The sequence below is a fragment of the Danio aesculapii genome, chromosome 7 (assembly GCF_903798145.1).
Source record: "Danio aesculapii chromosome 7, fDanAes4.1, whole genome shotgun sequence".
Lineage (NCBI taxonomy): Eukaryota > Metazoa > Chordata > Actinopteri > Cypriniformes > Danionidae > Danio > Danio aesculapii.
The window spans coordinates 6,652,499-6,674,277 of NC_079441.1; the positions used below are offsets into that span (position 1 = coordinate 6,652,499).

General features: G+C 35.6%; 1 protein-coding gene across 1 annotated transcript in view; it reads right to left on the reverse strand.

Annotated features, from left to right (window-relative positions):
- Positions 1-12,579, reverse strand: part of shtn2 (shootin 2) — a 47,421-nt gene extending 34,842 nt beyond the window's left edge. The window contains exons 1-4 of the mRNA XM_056460997.1: positions 12,492-12,579; positions 11,714-11,763; positions 9,076-9,136; positions 8,794-8,888 (exon numbers count right to left, since the gene is read on the reverse strand). Coding sequence (XP_056316972.1) covers positions 8,794-8,888; positions 9,076-9,136; positions 11,714-11,763; positions 12,492-12,516 — 231 coding nt within the window. The 5' untranslated portion in view covers positions 12,517-12,579. The remainder of the gene's footprint in view (positions 1-8,793; positions 8,889-9,075; positions 9,137-11,713; positions 11,764-12,491) is intronic.
- Positions 12,580-21,779: the final 9,200 nt, after the last annotated feature.

The following is a 21,779-nucleotide window of genomic DNA, read 5'->3' on the forward strand; positions in this document are numbered from 1 at the left end:
AAGTCGTGTCATATTATCACAATTATGCAGTGTTTTTAACCACCTAATGCTTATTTTATGTTTTAGACATGCAAATACACACAGGTACTAGTAAAACAATATAGAGTTTGTAAAACACACAAGAAATCTATGAAAGTCTAACAATCCACGTTCCGTGTATTATTCATTCAATCCGTGTATTATTCATATCGAAGACACGTAGTGAAAGTAACTGTAAAGTTCAATCTAATCTTCTTCCAGCCGGCCAGACGCTTGCGTGCATTTTAGAAGTAGCTGGTGAATTTACATGCTGAATCCTGCGTGTTCTGCTTTTATGAATGAAGCAAACGCGTGGCCGCAGGTAAACATGGCAATGCCATCTCACGTTATAGATCACAATCCACATCGTTTATACATCTTTTAAACAACAAAAACACTCACTTACACGTTTTTGTGAATTGGAATATCAGGTAGTTGATGTGATGAGCAAGGGTGTGAATATTTTGTATTAAATCGGAAAAGCATAATAAAAGGGATACATCAATGACTGTAAAAGGGATACATCTGTCATACAGCGCTATTGTAGCTGCGGTGTCACGTGACAAACATGACGCGTAGCCATTAAAACATTAAGGGTGAGCGTTCTAAAATAATGAATCTTTAAAACTCACCAGTGAAAGGAAGTAAAGCAGCGGCGGTATATTTACTTTGCACTTTGTATTGCAAGACTAAAGTCATGTTTTTATTCATTCGCCTTTTTTGGATCATTAATTTTTTTTCATCTGTTGTCATGTATAGGCAAAAAAGCTTTTCTTACTTAGTCATTTTGTCTCGGTTCCAGTCCAAATATCTAAAAAAAAATCTTAAATCAAGACGAGACCAGAAAAATGGCTTGAGAAAATGAAGTGATGCTTCAAACTTCTGTTTGAGATTATATCTCATTAAGATTGTTTTTCTTACCCCATCACTTAATTTTAAGGTGTTTTTTTTCAGTAAACAAGACATTATTTCTTATGTTCCTTCATGTGTCTAGTATGTATCTTGATTTAAGATTTTTTTTAGATATTTGGATTGATAACAGGGCAAAACTACTAAGTTAGTTTATTATTATTATTATTATTATTATTATTATTATTATTATTATAACAGCTCAGGGATGTTTAAGGACAACATGTTTGTGCACTTTCTAAAGATGTTAGTGCTGTTTTTGAATAAAGGGTTGGAAATGAATGCTTTTCTTTTTTTGATCTGATTCATCAATTAATCGGAAAAATAATCGACAGATTAGTCGATTATTAAAATCCTCGTTAGTTGCAACCCTACTTACATGATTTAGCACTTTGCGACAGACTGAATAAGGAGAATAAATGTTGAAATCAATGATTATTTTGTGTTGATTTTTTTTGCAGTAGATTAATAGGTAGAGATGATAGTGTGGTTAATGGATGGAGTTATCAGAGTCAGTGTTTCAGTTGAGTTGCATATTTGTACATTGCAAAATCAAAATGTTTAAATGTACTAATTTGTTAATCTATGAATTTGTTCACTTATTACATTAGTAAATATGTTCTGCCAATCTTTTAAGGTTTGGAGATTTTCATGAATGTTAAATGTTTTTCTGTGAAATTAGTAGCTATATTTATAGCCACAAAAATTAGAGGATCCATTAATTAACATAACATTTTTGGACGATACAGTTTTGGTGGCCGAAAATTCGGTCCATCTCTAATATCAACACACTTCTAGATTCCCATTACTGCACATTTCTGCTGTGTGATTGGCCCTTAGATCAATATAGAGTAAAAAGGTCCAGAGCTTATGATTTTTAATGACATAAATAAATGTTTTATTGACATAAATTATATTGTGATTCGATATAATATCGTTTATCTGCTCAACCATAATCCAATGAGTCAAAGATAGTGGCTCAGTGGTTAGCACTGTCGCCTCACAGTAAGAAGGTCGCTGGTTTGAGTCCTGGCTGGGTCAGTTGGCATTTCAGTGTGGACTTTGCATGTTCTCCCCATGTTGGCGGAGACTAAGCCGTAGGCATGGGACGATAACCGTTTTGAAGGTATACCGTGGTTTGGAATAGGCAAGGTTTTAAAACTGCCAAAATTTTGTGTAATACCGTTCCTAAGTTACGTGTAAGATTTTGTATTTACATCTTTTTTTTTTGTTTTTTAGGACAACAGTATAGCGACTAGGGCTGCACGATTCTGGCTAAAATGTGAATCACGATTTGTTTTGCTTAAAATCAAGATCACAGTTCTTTCTCACGATTCTTCAGATGTAAAGTAAAGGTTAATATGAGTAGGCTATTATTATTGTTAAATCTCAAACTTATCGTCACCTTAGAATTATAAGGTTCTATCTGCGTTCTGAATGATTTTGAGATATTGAGCTTTACAGTTTTTGCAATCCATATGGCAAACTGTATGTGCGCAACATTTGTTTTGTTTTTTTAAGTCTTAAAATGTAAACAATAAGTTGTCATTTAATAAGAATATGTCAATAACTCAATCTTGACAAAATGTCATGTAGAACCTTATAATTCTAAAGTGACGATATGGTAAAACAACAATAATAATATTAGGCCTGTGTGTAGCTCTGCTGTTGCTTAAAATGCTACATTTTGTACAGTCATTATGGTGGATTTGAACAGACTTTCAATATGTCCTGTTTGTTCATTCACAGTAAAAGGATGACATCAGAACATAACTATTCATAATTATAAGTTGATTTATTATGTTTGAGACATGTGCTTGTCATTTGTCATTTGTCGTTGTTCTGACAACCCAAAAGCATTTCACATTAGGATTTTTGCTTTATTATGCCTATTTCGATATTTTGTTAACATTTGTTTATGAGTGATATGAAACTTATCAGCCTTAATGTAAAAGGCATTAATCATGCTGTTAAAAGGCAAAAACTTCTCTCTTTTTTTCGAAAAAGAGAAATGTCAAATTGCTCCGTTACAAGAAACCCATCTGTCCGATATAGAGCATATGAAACTGTGTAGAAAATGGGTTGTCCAAGTTTTCTTTTCCTCTTTTAAATCTAATAGTAGAGGAGTTGCCATTCTTCTTCATAAAAATATTTCCTTTAAATTTGAAAAATCAGTAACAGATAATAAAGGTCGCTACGCACTATTTTCTGGTTTTCTGTATGGGGAACATGTGTTGATTGGTTGCATTTATGCTCCTACAATATATGATCCTCAATTTTTTTCTAAATTACTGGCTGACATTTCTTCTTTTTCATGCTCTCTAACACTCTTGGGAGGGGATTTCCACTGCATTCTTGACCTATTTGTAGATCGATCCCCCCCAAGAGGTATCAGACTAAAGAAAAGTCTTAGGCTTTGAGAATTTTGCAAGGATCTGGAATTGTTTGATGTTTGGAGGTTATCACATATGAAGGAGAAAGATTATACTTTCTACTCTCAGCCTCATCAGTCTTTCTCATGTATTGATTTATTCATAATATCGCAGGGGTTATTGGACAGAACAAAGGACTTTTCCATCAGGATTAGAACTTTATCTGACCACTCCCCTATTGCAATGATTGTTTGTCCTCCTTATAGAGATCCATATAGTAGACCGTGGCGGCTTAATCCTTCATTACTGAGCTGTCCGGAATTTACACAGTTTCTCAAACAGCAGTGGAAAACCTTTATAGAAATTAAGAAAACTCCTCAAATCAATCCGTCAGTTTTATGGGAGACAGCAAAAGCATACTTAAGAGGTGTAATTATATCTTACAGCCAAAAAGAAAGCAGCAATTCAAAATATAAGTGAACTTGAAAGGAAAATTCAGATTCTGGAAAGAGATTTTAAATTGTCACCTTCCAGAGGCGTGTCCCAACAACTTAATGTAGCCCGCTTTGCTCTAGATCAGCTGTTAAGAAGGTTGAAACATCTCTTTTCTTTGCCAGACACAGACTCTATGAGTCAGGTAATAAACCTGGTCATCTTCTTGCTTATCTGGCCAGGGAAGGACAGAGACTAATGTAATTTCATCCTGAAAAGACACCTCTGGGGCTCATAGATTTGAAAACAAATGCATAAACAAAATTATGAAAGAATATTATCAATATCTTTACTTATCGGAATGTCACTCAACAGAGCAAAGGACAAACGATTTCTTAATGGCATTAGACTCCTGTCTCTCACAGCAGAAGAGCAAGCGGACCTCTGTAGGCCGGTTACAGAAGTGGAAGTTTTCTATTCTATAAATTTGCTAAGAGTAGGGAAGGCCCCTGGGCCAGATGGTTTCTGTCCAGAATTCTATAAAAATAAATGGTTAAAGAAATAGTTGGAACACTTACTGAAATGTTTGCAGATTCATTAAAAATTGGTCACCTCCCACCCACTTGAAATTTAGCAAATATTTCTTTAATTCATTCATTCATTCATTTTCTTTTCGGCTCAGTCCCTTTATTAATATGGGGTTGCCACAGCGTAATGAACCTCCAACTTATCCAGCACATGTTTTATGCAGCGGATGCCCTTCTAGCCGCAACCCATCTCTGGGAAACCTCCATACACACTCATACACTATGTGTCTTTGGACTGTGGGGGAAACCGGAGCACACAGTGGAAACCCATGCGAACGGAGGGAGAACATGCAAACTACACACAGAAACGCCAACTGACCCAGCCGAGGCTCGAACCAGCAACCTTCTTGCTGTGAGGCGACAGCACTACTTACTGCGCCACTGCGTCGCCATTTCTTTAATTCTTAAAAAAAAAATCACCTGATGAATGTAGTTCATACAGACCTATTAGCTTAATTGGGGTCGATGCCAAGATACTCTCTAAACTGCTGGCCAGGAGACTTAAGGTGGTTCTCCCCCACCTTATAAACCCAGACCAGACAGGCCTTATACAGAAGCACTTCTCTATCACAAATATATAGAGACTTATGAATGTTATACAGTACACCAATCAACAGAACTACATCTGTTCTGTTGTATCTTTAGATGCAGAGAGAGCTTTGGATAGGGTTGAGTGGAGTTACCTGTTTGAAACTCTGCATAGATTCAGTGTAAAGAGTGAATTTCTAAAATGGATTCAAACGATCTATCATTCCCCTATGTCTTGCATTATAACTAATAGTCTACGGTCAGATCCTTTTCCACTTGCTAGGGGCACCAGACAGGGCTGCCCGCTGAGCCCTCTTCTGTTTGCATTGGCTCTGGAACCTCTAGCAGAAGCTATCAGACAATAAAAATATAAAGGGTATATCAATGAAGAGTTGTGAACACAAAATTGCACTTATTCAGATGATATTCTGCTGTTTTTATCATCACCCGAAATATCTAAACCAGCAACACTATCATTATTTGAAGAATTTAGTTTAATTTCTGGCTACAAAACTTGCTTCAATAAATCAGAAGCATTGCCATTAGGTAATTTCGATATTGAATCTACAGTAAATTTTCCTTTTAAATGGTCAAAATCTGGATTTTTTTATCTCAGAATTAAGGTGTCAACTGACTTAAATCAACTATGGAAACTCAATTATGCCCCAATTGTTCAAACAGTCAAAAAAACACTTAAACCACTGGCAAGCCCTTCCCCTTTCACTCTTTGGTAGAATAAGCTTAATTAAGACAAATATTTTCTCCTGATTGTCATACCCCCTTCAAATGACACCCTTATGGTTAAGCAGGAAAGCCTCTGCCCAGCTTCTAGATTTATATGGAATGGCAAAAAACCTAGACAAAAGCTTAAATCTTTGCAGATGCCAAGAGAGCTAGGTGGATTAGCTCTGCCTAATATCTTATATTATAACTGGGCTTGCCATGCCAGACTCAATTGGGAATGGTTCAGATCTTATTATGACCTATGCCCCAGTGTGGATTCCTGGGCCTGCTCCCCACTATCTGTCTGGAGTTTGTTTGCATGTCCCCACAAGTATGAAGAGACAGTGAAGAATAATCCAATACTTTATAGCTCTATTAAAGTTTGGCGACAGATTTCCAGGTTTTTGGGGAGAGAGGAAGTTATATTTATGTTAAAACCAATTTATTTGAATCAGGACTTTGTCCCTGGCATAGGTTCACCTCTCTTCTAAACATGGCACATATAAGGAATTCGTATTCTATCTGACTTGTTTCAGGGTGACTCTTGAATGTCCTTGGTTGGCACAAATTTTTTGGTTGGCTCAAAATTTTTTAATGTGCAATGAAGAAAAGACAGAAGTGGCGGTATTTGGGTCCGAGGGAACCCTGGATTGTTTGGATCTTGGTGTGTTAAATCCTTTTGTGAAACCTAATGTAAAAAACCTGGGTGTTATTATGGATAGTGTCTTCGAACTAGATAAACAGATTAATTCAGTAATTAAAGCTAGCTTTTTCCAGTTGAGGCAATTATCCAAATTAAAGTCTTTTTTGTCTTTTAACGACTTTGAAAGGGTAATACATATTTTTATCTCGACTCGGCTAGGTTATTGTAATACCCTCTATGTGGGTATTAGCCATACCTCCATTACTCGGCTGCACGTTTGTTGATGGGGACACGCAAACGGGAGCACATTACACCCATACTGGCTTCTCTTCATTGGCTTCCTGTACAGTTTAGGATACATTTTAAGATTTTAGTTTTGTTGTTAAATGCCTAAATGGACTCGCACCAAGATACTTGTCCTCATTAATCCAATTGTATACTCCATGAAGGGCACTTAGATGTACTGATCAGCTAGTTTTGGATGTTCCACGCGCAAGGTTAAAAACCAGGGGGGGCCGTGCCTTTGCTGTGGTGGCCCCCAAACTTTGGAATAAATTGCCTCCCCACATTAGGCAATTTATTAGGCAATTTATTTAACCCTTTCTGTTTTTAAATCAAGTCTTAAAATCCATTTTTACTCTTTGGCTTCTAATACCATATAAGAGTCATGTGTATGTTGGATTTGTCTATTGTTTTAGATGGTGTATTTGGTAAGCACTTGTTGTTTTTAAAAAGCGCTTTATAAATAAACTTTGACTTCCAACAATTACAAAAAAAAATTGATCTCCCAAACCAACATCACTTTGGATATCTGCAAATTCGTCACTATGTTATGTCAAAACAAAAACAAATACCAGACACATTAGCACTTAATAATTTGGAAGGTTTTCTTGCTAAAACAACAAATGCTGTTCATTTTATTTCTAGATTTTATTCTTTTCTATACTCTAATACAGGGGTCACCAAACTTGTTCCTGGAGGGCCGGTGTCCTGCAGATTTTAGCTCCAACCCTAATCAAACACACCTGAACAAGCTAATAAAGGTCTTACTAGGTATACTTGAAACACCCAGGCAGGTGTGTTGAGGCAAGTTGGAGCTAAAATCTGCAGGACACCGGCCCTCCAGGACCGAGATTGGTGACCCCTGCTCTAATATCTCTGGACTTGTGAACAGAGTGGCCCATAAGTGGGAGGAAGACCTGTGTAATGTTTATATAGATGATGACTGGCAAGAGGCTTTGAGGTGTATTAAATCCACTTTGATTTGTAATCGACTTAGAGAGACTCAATATAAGATTTTACATATAGGCTACATATAACGCCAGTTTTATTAAATAAAATGGATCCCTCTATATCAGCTCTTTGTGTTAAGTGTCATTCAGAGCTAGGGATATACTTTCATTGCTTCTGGAAGTGCAAACTCAATTCAAGATTCTGGAACTCTGTTGCGTATGAAATTAGCACAATTTTTAAGATCATATTAAAATAAGATCCCGGTCTTTTTCTTTTGGCACTCCCTTCTAAAACACAAGCAATGTCATTGACCCTTGACACAAAAGGTTATAAATTGTTAGATAAACTGCATCCTTATTAGATGGATAAAAACACCCCCCCCCCCCTACTGTGACACAATGGTACAGAGAGATTTTTGCAGTTTTGCTCTATCAGAGGCTTGCAGCTGTGCTTAATGATAACATACAGAGTTTTCAAAATATATGGTCTCCTTTAATAGATATATTATAAAAGATATATTTATATTATCTCCTTTTATTTCACATGTGAGAGAATTGGTTTTGTGTGTCGATTAGGTTTTTTTGTGGAGGAGGGTTGTCGGAGTCTCAGGGAATGCTCTTTTTTGTTTGTTTGTAATTGTGTTGTTGTTTTTTATATTTTCTTTTGTTCTGTTCTAATGTCCTTTCCTCAAATGTCTATATCAGGGGTCACCAAACTTGTTCCTGGAGGGCCGGTGTCCTGCAGATTTTAGCTCCAACCCTAATCAAACACACCCGAACAAGCTAATCAAGGTGTACTTGAAACATCCAGGCAGGTGTGTTGAGGCAAGTTAGAGCTAAACCCTGCAGGGACACCGGCCCTCCAGGACCGAGATTGGTGACCCCTGGTCTATATTATAATAATGTGCTGTGATGAGGAAATGTTATATTTAGTCTTATGTGCCTTTCCAGAGACTATGTGAGTAATTGGTGGCCAACATTAGTACTTATAGATGGTATGATGTTTCCCTTTTTTTCCCCTAAGCTCCATCTATCTGTTGGCTTATTTTTAAGGATTACTATAAGTACTACAACCCATTGCACATTTTTTTGTAAAACTTACCTTTGACTATGTCTGTTAAAGCACATTGTGCAATCATTTTGATAACCTTAAATAAACATGTTAAAAAAAAGAAATAAATTCAGCCCATATAAATAGCTTACAACCACTTACCTTAAAAAAAAAGTTGTAAATCCAATGAATCGTTTTTTTTTTTTAGTGTCGAGCTTGTAACCATATGGGGATGTGAAATAAGCACGAAAAACAAACAGACGCTGATAGCCTTGTGGGAAAAGAGAAGTGCGTGTACCTTCAGTGCGTAGGCCTCTGCGGTCTCTCTACAGGAGCGCTCGATCTGAAACTGCATCTCTAACACGTCCAGCTCCTTCAGCAGATGAGAAGAGGCTGTGAAAGTACTTACATAAATCAAACGTGCATTGACACTTTAAGCAGATACGTTTGCAGTGAGTTATGCCAAGGTTTAGGCTTAAATGTGATTTGAGGTCTTTCACAGCGAGACAACTTTATCATTCACAGAAGATGAGTTGATATGAGCATATTACAATACTGAAGATTCCCAGAGGTGTCTCACCCTCCTCCATCCTTGACAGCTTTTCATTCGCCTCATCTCGCTCTTTCTCCAGAATCTGGCACTGTGTAGCAGATTATATAAAGATAAATATAGGAGAAGCATTTTAATATTTCCCGCATCATGTTTAACAGACCAAGGAAATATTCACAGTATTTACTGTAAATATATATATATAACTATATATATATGTATATAAATATAAATATATATATATATATGTGTATATATATATGTGTGTATATATATATATATATATATATATATATATATATATATATATATATATATATATATATATATATATATATATATATATAGTAAATACTGTGAATATTTCCTTGGTGTATGTAAATATATATATATATATATATATATATATATATATATATATATATATATATATATATATATATATATATGTATATGTATATATGTATGTATATATATATATATGTATGGCTGGAATAAAAGATTAATTTTTTTATATGTGTTTTAAGGACTTTATTATTAGCCTCTTTTAGAAGTATATTTTTTCTGCCGTGAAGAAGCTATTGTTATCCAATAACTTGCCTAATTATCTTAGCTTGCATAGTTAACATAATAACCTACACTGTAAAAAGATTGTTGATGCCTTTATTTGTTTGTTTGAATCAAATTAACATTCTAGTCATCTTAACCTACATCAAACTAACTAAAAATATTAAGTCAAACCTTGTTAAAATTAAGTTGAAAGCTGATTAACTTATTAAAACAAATTAAAGCAACATAAAGCAGTTTTTTGACATTCATTTTTAAGCCTTAAATGTCACTTTAAGCTGAATACTAGTCTCTTGAAAAATATCTTCTAAAATATTTTGTGCTGTCATCATGGCGAATACAAAAGAAATCAGTTACTAGATATTAGTAAAGCTATAATGTTTCAAAATGCTTCTATTCTCATCGATAAGCAACTTGAGAAATATTTTTAAAAGAGTTCAAATTTCACAGGATGGCTCACAATTTAGTTCATTTCTTATATTTGTGATATCAGTTTTCAGTAGTTGGACGTTGCCTCTCAAAGTTGCATTAAGAAAGAACATCCAAAGAGGTGCAACTTTTTTCTCTTCAATAGGGCTTTTAGTATTTCTATAATGTGCAATAAGAATATTGTGTGCTGTATGCAGATTTTGTAATTTTTTAATTAAAAAAATATGCAGCATACAGTAGAGCACAATTCAGAAATGTACTTCTCAAAATATCTCACCTTAGACTGGTATATATTGCAGAATAAATTAGGGGTGTTAACCTACTCTGGTCTCACGGTTCGGTTACGATTATCATGCCTTCGATTCAATTTGATATCTCGATGCATTAAGGTGCATTGACGATGCTTCCATACACTATTCGATTTTTTTTCTTCACAACACAAGATTGTTTTTTTATTAAAATCTATAAATATATTAATATTTATACTTTATTTGTAATAAAATTTAGTCTTTTAATACAAGCAGTCAAATATATGAACTGTTCCTTTAATTTTACCTGCTCAAAGAAAACACTCTTTTTGAATGTATCAAACAAAACTCCAGTACATGCACCGAAGACAACATGAGCATGTATAGCAAATAAACTAATGTAAATATTATCCCGCTTGCTTTTTGAGTGCTGTCAAGCGAGTTCTTTGAGCCCTATGATTGGTCATTGTCTTCACCCGCTCAACAGAAAGGGCTGTGCTTGGCTTTAGAAATAAAGCGTTGTTCACCGATGAGTGACGCAGGAAGAACAGCCGCGGTTACAGTCTAGATGCGCATAATACGCGATTATCACAGGTAATCCATAATAGACACAGTTGAGAAAACTCACACCTCAGGCACGCTCGTGTCTGAATCCACAAGTATCGCTTTAACAGCCAAGAGGAGAGGAAAAGTCACCTCAAGACCACGTCAGCGGGTCAAATGTCCCAAGTGAGGGAGAGAGCGGCAGAGATGGAGTTTTACAGCATTCCTCCTTATAGTGAAATAGCGGCTCGTGTGCTGTGCCTTGATCAGTGTCAGTGAGAGACTTTCCAGCAAACTCACAAGCAGTTAAACTGTGCATAATTATCTACCTTTTAAGTAGTAGAAGTGTTTTATTTACTCGCCCTCGCCTCCTTCACCATAGTATTCTACTGAGACATAGCGCATAGGAGATAAATGACGTCAGTACGTAATATCTATTACTGAACCGATACCGAATACCGATACCGATACCCCTCTGCATCGCAGCGCACCGAAGAAACAATTAATTTTGACACCCCTAGAATTAATGCTGAATAAATTTAATAGAATAAAATAGAAATTGTGTTGTTTGAGCTCATTTTGCAAGTAGTTTGAATGAGCAACAAAAATATTTTTGGAGTGTATACATAGTTTACAGGGACACTCCATTGGCATAATGTATTTAATACTGTAAAGAACGCTTATTATATTGCCCTGCTTCTAAACCCAATACCCACAGGACACCTGTGTAAAATTAGAATTTGTAAAGACCTCGTTAAGTGTGATTTAAGCTTTTGGAATTACAGGGACATGAAGTGTGACCCTGTAAACCACCTTAATAGAGAACAACTACAGTAAGTCATACCCATGTCATTATACAACATACACAAAGCAGAAATTACCTCAAAGTCTCTTTCATCTTCTGAGGATGGTGTGTTGTCCTCCTCAGAATCTAAGAGAAGAAAAGCTTCAGATATGTTCATATGTTTTGTATATAGAGTACAGAAGTTAACGTGAACTAAAATCTGAATTAATCTGGATGATGGCACTGTTAACTTCTGCTGAGCTGTTTAGAGCTGAATCAGTCATTTCACAATGGATGACTTTTGCAACACTGCTACTGAACAAACGGCTATTGAACTGAATCTAAACTAGTTGAATAAATGAAGAGTTGATTTGCAAAAACAGATAACCATAATTATTTTGCAGTTGAACTGTTTAATACTATATGTATTATTACTATAGTAAAACATGATTTCAGAAAACTACTAAAAAGCTTCCTTTATAGTGGTTCCCATTAATCATGTTTGCAATTGTACTGTTCAATGCAGACCTTAAAAACATCATATCTGAAAATGATAAAGAATGGAGTTATCCGTGTTTGCAAATAAACTCAATTCAAATAATGAGAGTTGTCTTTTTAGAGAAGCTTTTTCTATTTTAACTTGTTTCAGTTGAATTGAAATTGTTCTTGGATTATCGTTGTTTCAGATCAGTAATTTCTTGCATTAATTTCTTCTTTAATTTTCTTTTTTGCTGTGGCAGTACTATCATTAGAATGACCGACAGCTGACTTTTTCCATTACTAAAAGCAGAATTTTCCATTGGAATAAGAGCATTTTTTAATGATTTAAAACATTAAGGCATATTTAAAGTGAATAAAAAGCAAATGTATCCAACCTGATACTGATTCCAGATTCCACATCGTTCTTCTTGTTGACGTCTGATCTCCCGAATCTCTCTTTCTGTTTCTGCTTCTGCTTGACTGTTTGCTTGACAGGAAGAACTGAAACTAACTTTTATTTCTTCCCATTTTCTGTTCATGTATATTGAGACAAACGTCCATTGACACGAGTCAACAAAACGGCTATTGAGAAAGGATGTGGTGGAGCACTCTTTGTCATTTGTGTCAAAATGTTGTCTAAACAAATACATTTTAAAAAGAAAACGCATGTATGCACTTAAAGGATTGCGACTTTATTTACATCTATTTAGACAAAGGTTTAGTTTATACATGTATGCTTCTTTGTAATGTATATGCTTTAGATGCACAATTCTCACAATTCACTCACGTTGTACCAACACAAATTAGTTAACCTAACAAATTTAAGTGGTTTGAACGTAAAACGATTAAGTTGTCCCAAAAAAATCTCAAGAATTGTGTTGTTTCAGTTTATTTTGAATAAGTAGTTTGAACAAGCAGCAAAATATTAATTTTTAAAATAATTTTCATTATTCGCGTGAGTTTTAAAATAACCCGTAAAAGGTGAAATCTGCAAAGCAGTCAGCTTTATTTTTTACAATTATTATAGATGTTTAAAGGCTGTAAAACTACTCACTACACACTTAATGCACTTTTCTTAGACAGGCATTCACATTTTCATACTTTTCTCCCTTGTTTAAACACTCTCAAAGTTTGTAATAAGTATTATAGATTAGATTTTAGATTAGATTCAATTTATTGTCATCACACATGTACAAGTACAAGGCAACGAAATGTAGGTAAATAGAATGAAACCAAAGATCAAAACCATTTGATCTTCATTTATTTATTCCGTAATGGCGCCCTACAGCCGCGTAACTTCTACCTTCCTTTAGCAGGTTCAGAAGTTCAAATTTTTGTGCGGTGGTTAGCATCTTTCTTTGCTTTTTGGGTGCGACCACAGCTGCCTTTGACAGTGTAGAACCTTTCGTCGACATTGTGTGGAGAAAACTTGCAAACATACAGTCCAGCACTTCAGTCACACTGCTAGGGATTGAAGATTTATGTACATTTGGCAAGCTGAAGTAGGGGTGGGCGGTACACCGGTGTCATAGTCATAACCGCTGTGACATTGCGCCACGACATGGATTTTCTAATACCGTCAATACGGTAATAATAAATCAATTATGCGCCTTGAACGGCTGCATTTACATCAATAATAGCTAATTCTAAATAATAAGGCATTCAATTTTCTTTAAACGTTCAGTTGTGGTCTGAATACATGTCCTTATACTACAGGGCTCGAAATTGCAACCATTTTGGTCGCATGAGCGCCCGAAATGTAATCTATGCGCCCTCATAATATATTTGGGAGCATTTGTGCGACTGAATATAATGGTTGTAGTGCAATCTGATTTGATTTTCTATAAAAACTTGCTGAATCGCTCTACCCTGCCGCTGTATTGGTTCATATTAGCTGTCAGTCACTCAACGCTTCTCGCTGTCAGATAACAGGGAGCTTTTGTTACTGCAGGAAATGCAAACGGCTGTGAAAAGTGCACAGGTTTGCAAACCTCACCTAAAGTTATAATAATAATAATGGCGCAGATGACAGCGATCATAACATGAGGTAAATGTTGATCCGCCAGCTGAGATCAATCGAGTGTTTTCGGAGAAGGTGCCCGAATCTTGATGCGTTGCATTCACCGCGTGTTCAGCGCAAATGTCCGCTAAATATAAAATCTAACACTGTAGACATCATCCCCAAAGAAACTCGTCTTTACTAAGTTTACACTGAAACTACGGCTCATAACAAAGAGCGGTATTGCGCCGGTGGTCATCATGAGAATCCTGCTCTGTCTGCTCATAAATTGGTGTGGCTGACTCGCCTGCTTTATTCCAGAAACACAGAGAAATGAAGATCAGCTCATAACGAGACTGAGCATTTACAATCACCCAAACCAAAACTTTTAAAGAGTGATAGAAGTGAGACTTTCTTTTGTCTGTTCTTCCTTGAGATGTATATTATTTTGCTATTGAAAGTAATACCATGATATTATACCGTCACCGTTCAAAAGATGAAAAATACCGTGATATTAATTTTAGGTCATATCGCCCACCCCTAAGCTGAAGGCATTCTGTACTGTACAGGAGACACTGCACGGAGGAGATTGATTGAAAAGGGTCTACAGCCAGTCAGGATGCAGAACACAATGTGCTGTAGAAAAAAAGTACTGCGAACCTACGAGGCAGCGAAAAGTAAACGGTGTTGTAGCCACTGTATATGTAATTCATAAAAGTTTCAAACACTTGTACATGCACTGCAAAAAAAAATCTTTCTTGGAGTTTGTCTTTTTTTTTTAATAGAGTTTTTTATTAAAAAGCGTTTCATAGACAATTAAAAATATTGTTTTGTTTGTTCAGAAATAAGTCATAATGTTGGCACCAATGACCTAGTGGTAAGTGTGTTGACACATGGCACTCTGGTTCTTACAGTGACCTGAGTTTCTGTCACGATCACCAGCAATCCAGCCTGTGCAGATCGCTGGCAAACACACAGATCACAAAGGACTACAAATCTGCTGGTAAATGGACTACAAGAACCAGTCATGCACCAAACACACACAGCCGTTCCTGATTCTGACTGATTGCAAACACACAGCTGATGGTGCTCAAGTACTGATTACACGCACATGTATACGGCTCACTTTGACACACTCATTGCTGAGTCTTGTAGTCCATTTACCAGCAGATTTGTAGTCCTTTGTGATCTGTGTGTTTACCAGCGATCTGCACATGCTGGATCGCTGGTGATCATGACAGTTTGATTCCAGCCTCGAGGTCCTATGGCGATCCTCCCCCTCTCTCTGCTCCCCATACTTTCCCGTCTCTCTATCTATTAAAGGTAGATAGACACCCCCCCCCACCCCCCCGCCAAAACAAATAAGCCATAATTAAGTGAGTTTTTCTCACTTCCTCAATGGGGTAATAGGGTATATGCCGAAGCATGCTAATAGGACTTTGAATTTGCCAGTAACCTGGGTTAAGCTCTTCCGGTCAACTGTATGCCAATGCAAAAATCTGCGCGTTTTAGGTCAGTTTTCTTTAAAAATCAGCAATCTCCACTGGCTGAGTGATATCTGATATAAAGTGGGTCTCAGATTGTACATGAAGCACTGCATTAAATTACATTTCCCCTACCATGTCTTTATAATATGAGCATTTATTTTACCCCAGTATATTCAATGGAGCTTCTGCGCTAGCCTGCCGATTCTGACGGGCGAGTGCGAGTAAACAGCTTTTTGTCTCGTTTTACGCTTGAACAACTAAATGAATGACAAAGTTTATTTAACTGAATGTATTTTAATTACATTACAACATCGATGCTGTAAAAGGAACCGTATAAAATGGAAAAAAATTCATAATAACAGGTCACCAGAAGTTTATCAGTATGGAAAAAACACTAGCTCGGCATATACCCTATTATCTTGTTAACCTAATGTTGTGCTGTGAAGTTTGTATAGAGGAATTACCAACCTAAATAACACATGACGTCACACGGGTTCCCGGTTGCAAAAAGAGATCGGTTGCAATAGCAAACATGTTGTGTTGTACGGTAGGATGCCAAATTTGAAAGTCCAAAAATATAAAACTGAACTTTTACCGTACACCACACTGCTTTTAATGCCAACCGCAGACGTCTTTGGCTAAAAGGGAGATGAATGGAGTGAGGACCTAATTAAAGTCAAGCCAGGGTGCGCCCGCATAAATGCACATGCGCTACTCATAACTCACATGGGAGAAAACTTGACTAGTGGATAACATGAGGGCGCGCAGCCTAATTCATGTCATGTTTTGGTTAACCAATTCTTTAAATACAACTTTCTTGAACTCTAAAGGGAAAAAGCGCAAATGAAATTTGCCGTTAAACTATTTTTAGCAGAGACGCAGCTGCCAGTTATTTTCACATTAGTTATTCAGTTAGGGATTAATATTAGAGGAGCCTAATAAAAATGTTAAGTTGGAGACTGCACAGTCCCACTGTAGTCTACACTATAAATAATATTATAATTTATTATATTCATTATTGTTATTATTATTATTATTATAATTAAGCTATAAAATTGACAAAGCGGCAACGCACTAGCGCAGTAGGCAGTGCTGTCACTTCACAGTAAGAAGGTCGCTGGTTCGAGCCTCGGCTGGGTCAGTTGCCGTTTCTGTGTGGAGTTTGCATGTTCTCCCTGCGTTCATGTGGGATTTACCACCACCGGATCCACCTCATACATGCGTTGCAGGTAGGCTGAATGATCATCTAGGTAGGTACTGTAGGTAGACAGGCTCTCTGCTTTGCTACACTAATGCCTTAAAATGTAACTAAGTAACACATTATTTTTAGTTACTACGTTTTTTAAAATGACATTCAATTGTAATATTTAACTTTTTCCTAACGCTGATATTGGTTGGGTAATGAAGCGTGATGACTCTATTATGATTTATTTAGTGGGTTAGCTCTCATGTGTGGGCATAGTTTGACGTCTTTACCTAAAACTTTAAACATTTAAATTATTTGAAATAAAACTGAACGAAATGAGGAGAATAACATCTAATTTAAACCACTTGTTTGGTGCTTAAGCCATGATCTGTCTGCGTTAATGTAAACGGTATCATTGCTTTCATTGTAAAAATCGGTAATAGCGAAACTGTGCATATTATTGTTACTAAAAAAAGTATATTGCTGCCTTAAGTCAGTAACTTAGGCAGTGATGCATATTAATATGTGAATAAATAGCCTAAATGAAAGGAACAAGAAGGACCAAAATCAGTCATCAGGTCAGGTGCAATTGGATTAAAATGCCCCCTCAGTTATGACATCCTAGCATCCTGCTATAGCAATACTTTATTGTTTGAGAACAAACAAAAGCAGAAACTGTGGATCAAAACCTGGCTGGAGAGACGGCGAAAACATGAATTATCTGTTCTTCAACAAGAAAAGATCGCAGACACGACACTGTGACTGTGTTTATTATACAACACAGGTCGTGTTTATGATCATTAATATTAGCAACTAATATTAATAACATATCAATAACTCCTCTTACTTTAGACTTTACCTTTTAGAGCTTGTTCTTGTCGGCGCAATATAGGTTTATTGCATGTACGAATCACATTATGAAGAATGATTAAGAGCATGCTTTTCCTTCATTGCATCCTTTCCATAAGGTGTTTTATTTATTTATTTTTTTATTTATATTTTAAATGATGGGGACAATATTCACTGGCAAAATGTTCCTCCCGTACCACCAACAAATTACGCCTCTGTACCCAAGTAGCCTACATAAGTTCATTTACATTTTATGTAAAAATTAAGAAATAACAAAGACCAAAGTTTTATGCTAAAATATCCGTACAAATGTACGTGTTTATTGGTTAACTTTCGTTGATAAAACAACACAATACAGCCTACAAATATGTAGTTAAATATTAAATAACTTTAACTGCTTGAAACGGTATAATAACAATTAAACGTTACATTTTAAGAACTTCACAAATAGCCTAAAATGACACTATACCAATCAATAATATTATAAATAGTAACTAATAGTAATAAGAACAAAAAATATTAGCCTATTAGGCTTGTAACAATAAAAGTCAGATGTTTAAAAAAAAAAAGAAAGAGTATAACTCTCCACCTTTCTATTCATATTTTAAATTCTTTGCCAGAAAAACTAACATGTTGACTTTAAACTTGAACTTACTGTAGGCCTATCACGTCTAACGTTATATTCTAACATAACTATAGTACTTGGCAACATAACGGAAATTTGTGTTTTAGAGTGCGTGACGTCACATACTACCGCCCGTGGTGACGCGGTTGTCACGGTGACCGTGAAAGCCCTATATGTAATCAATATAACTCATTTCTAAGACAGCAACAAACTCTGAACCGCATCGGATGTCATTGCCTCGCTGTAAATGCTAGTGCTCTCGTTTTTTTTTTCTGCAACCTCACTGCGCTCACATCCTGAATGTTTACAAACCGCTAATTCGTCTATAGATATGAAAAAAAAAATTGTACATTTTTAATAATAAATGAGTACATCCCCTTTGGAAAATGAATATTAATGTTAATTTCTCAGTAAATATAGAAAATGTTTGGTGCATTTAAACAAAACAGTATTATTAAATATTTCTATTAAAATAAAGTTTGGTCACTGGAAACCTTTTTGAATAGAAAGAAAATGCATTTAAATTCAAATAAGTTATTGCAACAAAAAAAAACAAGAACAGTTCAACTAAATTTTACATTTTTTAATGTTTCTCTTGATTTTTCCTGTTAGTAAAATTTTATTTCATATTTTTCCCCCCAGCATATTAATTTGGGTGTACTCATTTTTGGACCGTGATCTTTGTGATCTGGACTGTGAACTTTTGCCTTTTGCCTCAAAATCTTTATTTAAAAGAGAAATCTGTGAGAGGTGTTCTCATTTGTACTGAGCACATCTCATTTATTTGTGATCATTTGCCTCATTTTATTTAGGACATTAGGGAAAAAATAAGCTTGAGATTGTATAAATATAAAACATATGACAATTTATGGGTGTTTCCCATCACTGAGTTGCAGCTGGAAGGGCATCCGCTGTGTAAAACATATGCTGGATAAGTTGGCAGTTCATTCCACTGTGTCCACCCCTGTTGAATAAAGGGACTAAGCCAAAGGAAAATAAATGAATTAGTTTATGGGTGTTTCCTAGCACTGAGGGTTGTGCTGAGTTGCAGCTGGATATGCTGTGTAAAAACAAATGCCAGAATAATTGTCGGTTCTTTCCACTGTGGTAAACTGACAAAACAGGGAATAAACCAAAGGAAATATACAATAAATATAAAACACTTTTCATTGACTTAGGCCCAATGTAAATGTTGTTATTCACATTTCTATCTGTCTATAAGATTGCGCACATCCAAATGATGAAGTATTACCATGGTCAATGTATTTTGCGACACTACAAAATAAACACCAGAACATAATATGAAATGATAGACTTTTAATTTCATCCATATGATATATCATCTTATTTCACAGCTGCATTAAATATATAAAGATATTTTTTAATTGCAAAATCAATGTTCATTGTATCTTCTGTTCCAGTAGAGACTGTCTCAGGCCAAACAATGTGACCTTGAAGCCATTGTAGAAAATCTCAACTGCGTGAAGAAAAATCGAAGCAAGTCTAGCATGTTACATAAAAAATATTTTTGGTCTATAGGAAAATCAAAAGGCAGCCAACACATAGGATCTACAATACATTGTCATAAAAGCTGGAGGATTATGGGAGCTATTTCCTCAGATAATGTTTTCATTTCTCTAGAATGGATGATCTAATTTTTCCATCGTTATAAGCCATCGTTATAACCATCGTTAAAAGCTCAATTAATTAATCAGACCAGTGAAGCACATTGTTCGGCTCAACAGTATCAGTATGTTATTCTTAAGGATTTCTAGTGATGTTTTTTTAAAACCAATTTTGGGAGAAACACAATCAGTTTTGACGAGTCTAATTCATTACTTACAATCATTCTATTATCCAATCAGCCTAAGACCAAACCAAATTGTCAAGCACGTCCTACCTCTGTTTTCTCTCGACTTCAGCATCCCTCAACTCCACACTTTTAAACCCGATACCTACATAAATCAGATGAGCATTCTCTCTATCCTGATAAGGGTGTCTTTCCGTGCTCAGAGCCCTCTTTCTCTAGACAGCATGCTAAATACACATATTCTATTCAGTCAAATATCTGTGAGTGTGAACTCGTGAATAAGGTTTTGTGCTTATTCATACGCCGCATTTGCTATAGTTACGTAAACAGATTGCAACAAACCACGAGTGCTTGCCTTAAAACAGCTCTGCAGTAATGTTACACATCATCTGTGCCGCTTTCCTTCGGTTAAGCGAGTCGAGACGTTCCCTTATCGAGTCTATCTCGACATTATTTTTGGAGGACCTGTTTTCGCCTTCAGAAGAAATTAGTCAAAATTAGGAGTTTTTCAAGCAAAATTGTCTGCCAGTGGTAATTAATCGTAATATTACTTTAAAATGTAGATCTTTTGGACTAGAAACGAGACAAAATTTCTAAGTAAGAATTTTTTTTTGCATAAATAAATGAATGAACATAGGCGGAGGGTGAACAAACTCCAGGGTAAGGCTAATATATGCGCTGCCCTTTAATACATTTAAAAAGTTTTGTGACCGACCAAGAGGTTTTAACAAAAGCACCGGCAAACGTGTTATATTCAGCCCGCACATTAAATATTTTATTAAACTAACCCACTGATCTATACTACCGGTCAAAAGTTTGGGGTCAGTTTATTTATGTTTTAATATTATTACTTTTTAAAAATCGAATTAAAATTCTGTTCATCAAGACGGCATTTATTAAATAAAAAAATGTGTTAAATACTTATTTATGAAATATTTATCTATTACTTACTGTATGCAGTTTCAAATGAAATTATTACTACTTGTTGCTTTTATTACTATTAATAATAATAATAATAATATTAATAATAATAATAATAATAATAATAATAATAATAATAATAATAATAATAATAATAATAATAATAATAATTGATATTAGAGAGGACGCAGCCCTCACTATTCTACTGCCCTAGGTAGATGCCCTCTGGATGCGCCGGCCCTGAGAATACGAAATCATTCTCTTTTTCACGAGGCCAGTTGATAACCAAACTTGTAATTCAGCAATAAATATTTGACTTTTAAAATGTAAAACTCCAAACGATTGCCTAAACAAGATTACTACACTATAGGCTAGACTATGGTTTCAATCAAACTACCAATTTCATTTAATGCTGAAAACAAATTAAACCACTGTAATATGTTATTATGCCCCTCTTGTAATACTCATTTGTCATTTTATTACTGATGTCCTTGACCAGTATATCAGAATAGTCCACTGGCCAGCACTTTTGGTTTGGCTTTCAGAGCAGCTGCGGACTCCAGTAATAAACAGCGCTCATCAGTGCAACGTGCGGGGTTGGACAGTTCCATTTTTGTGCGGAGGGGTGCGGAGACTTAAAATTTTTGTGCGGAGACTTTAAATTTGATTGACAAACTTACAATAGCTAAAGTGTTGTGTTAATCATCAACATTAAATTACATTCATATTAGGCCTTACACCCGTTTCATGTTTTCAATGCATTTTTTTTCTTTGCTGCTATCTCCGTGGTCTCTGGCCTGGGGGAG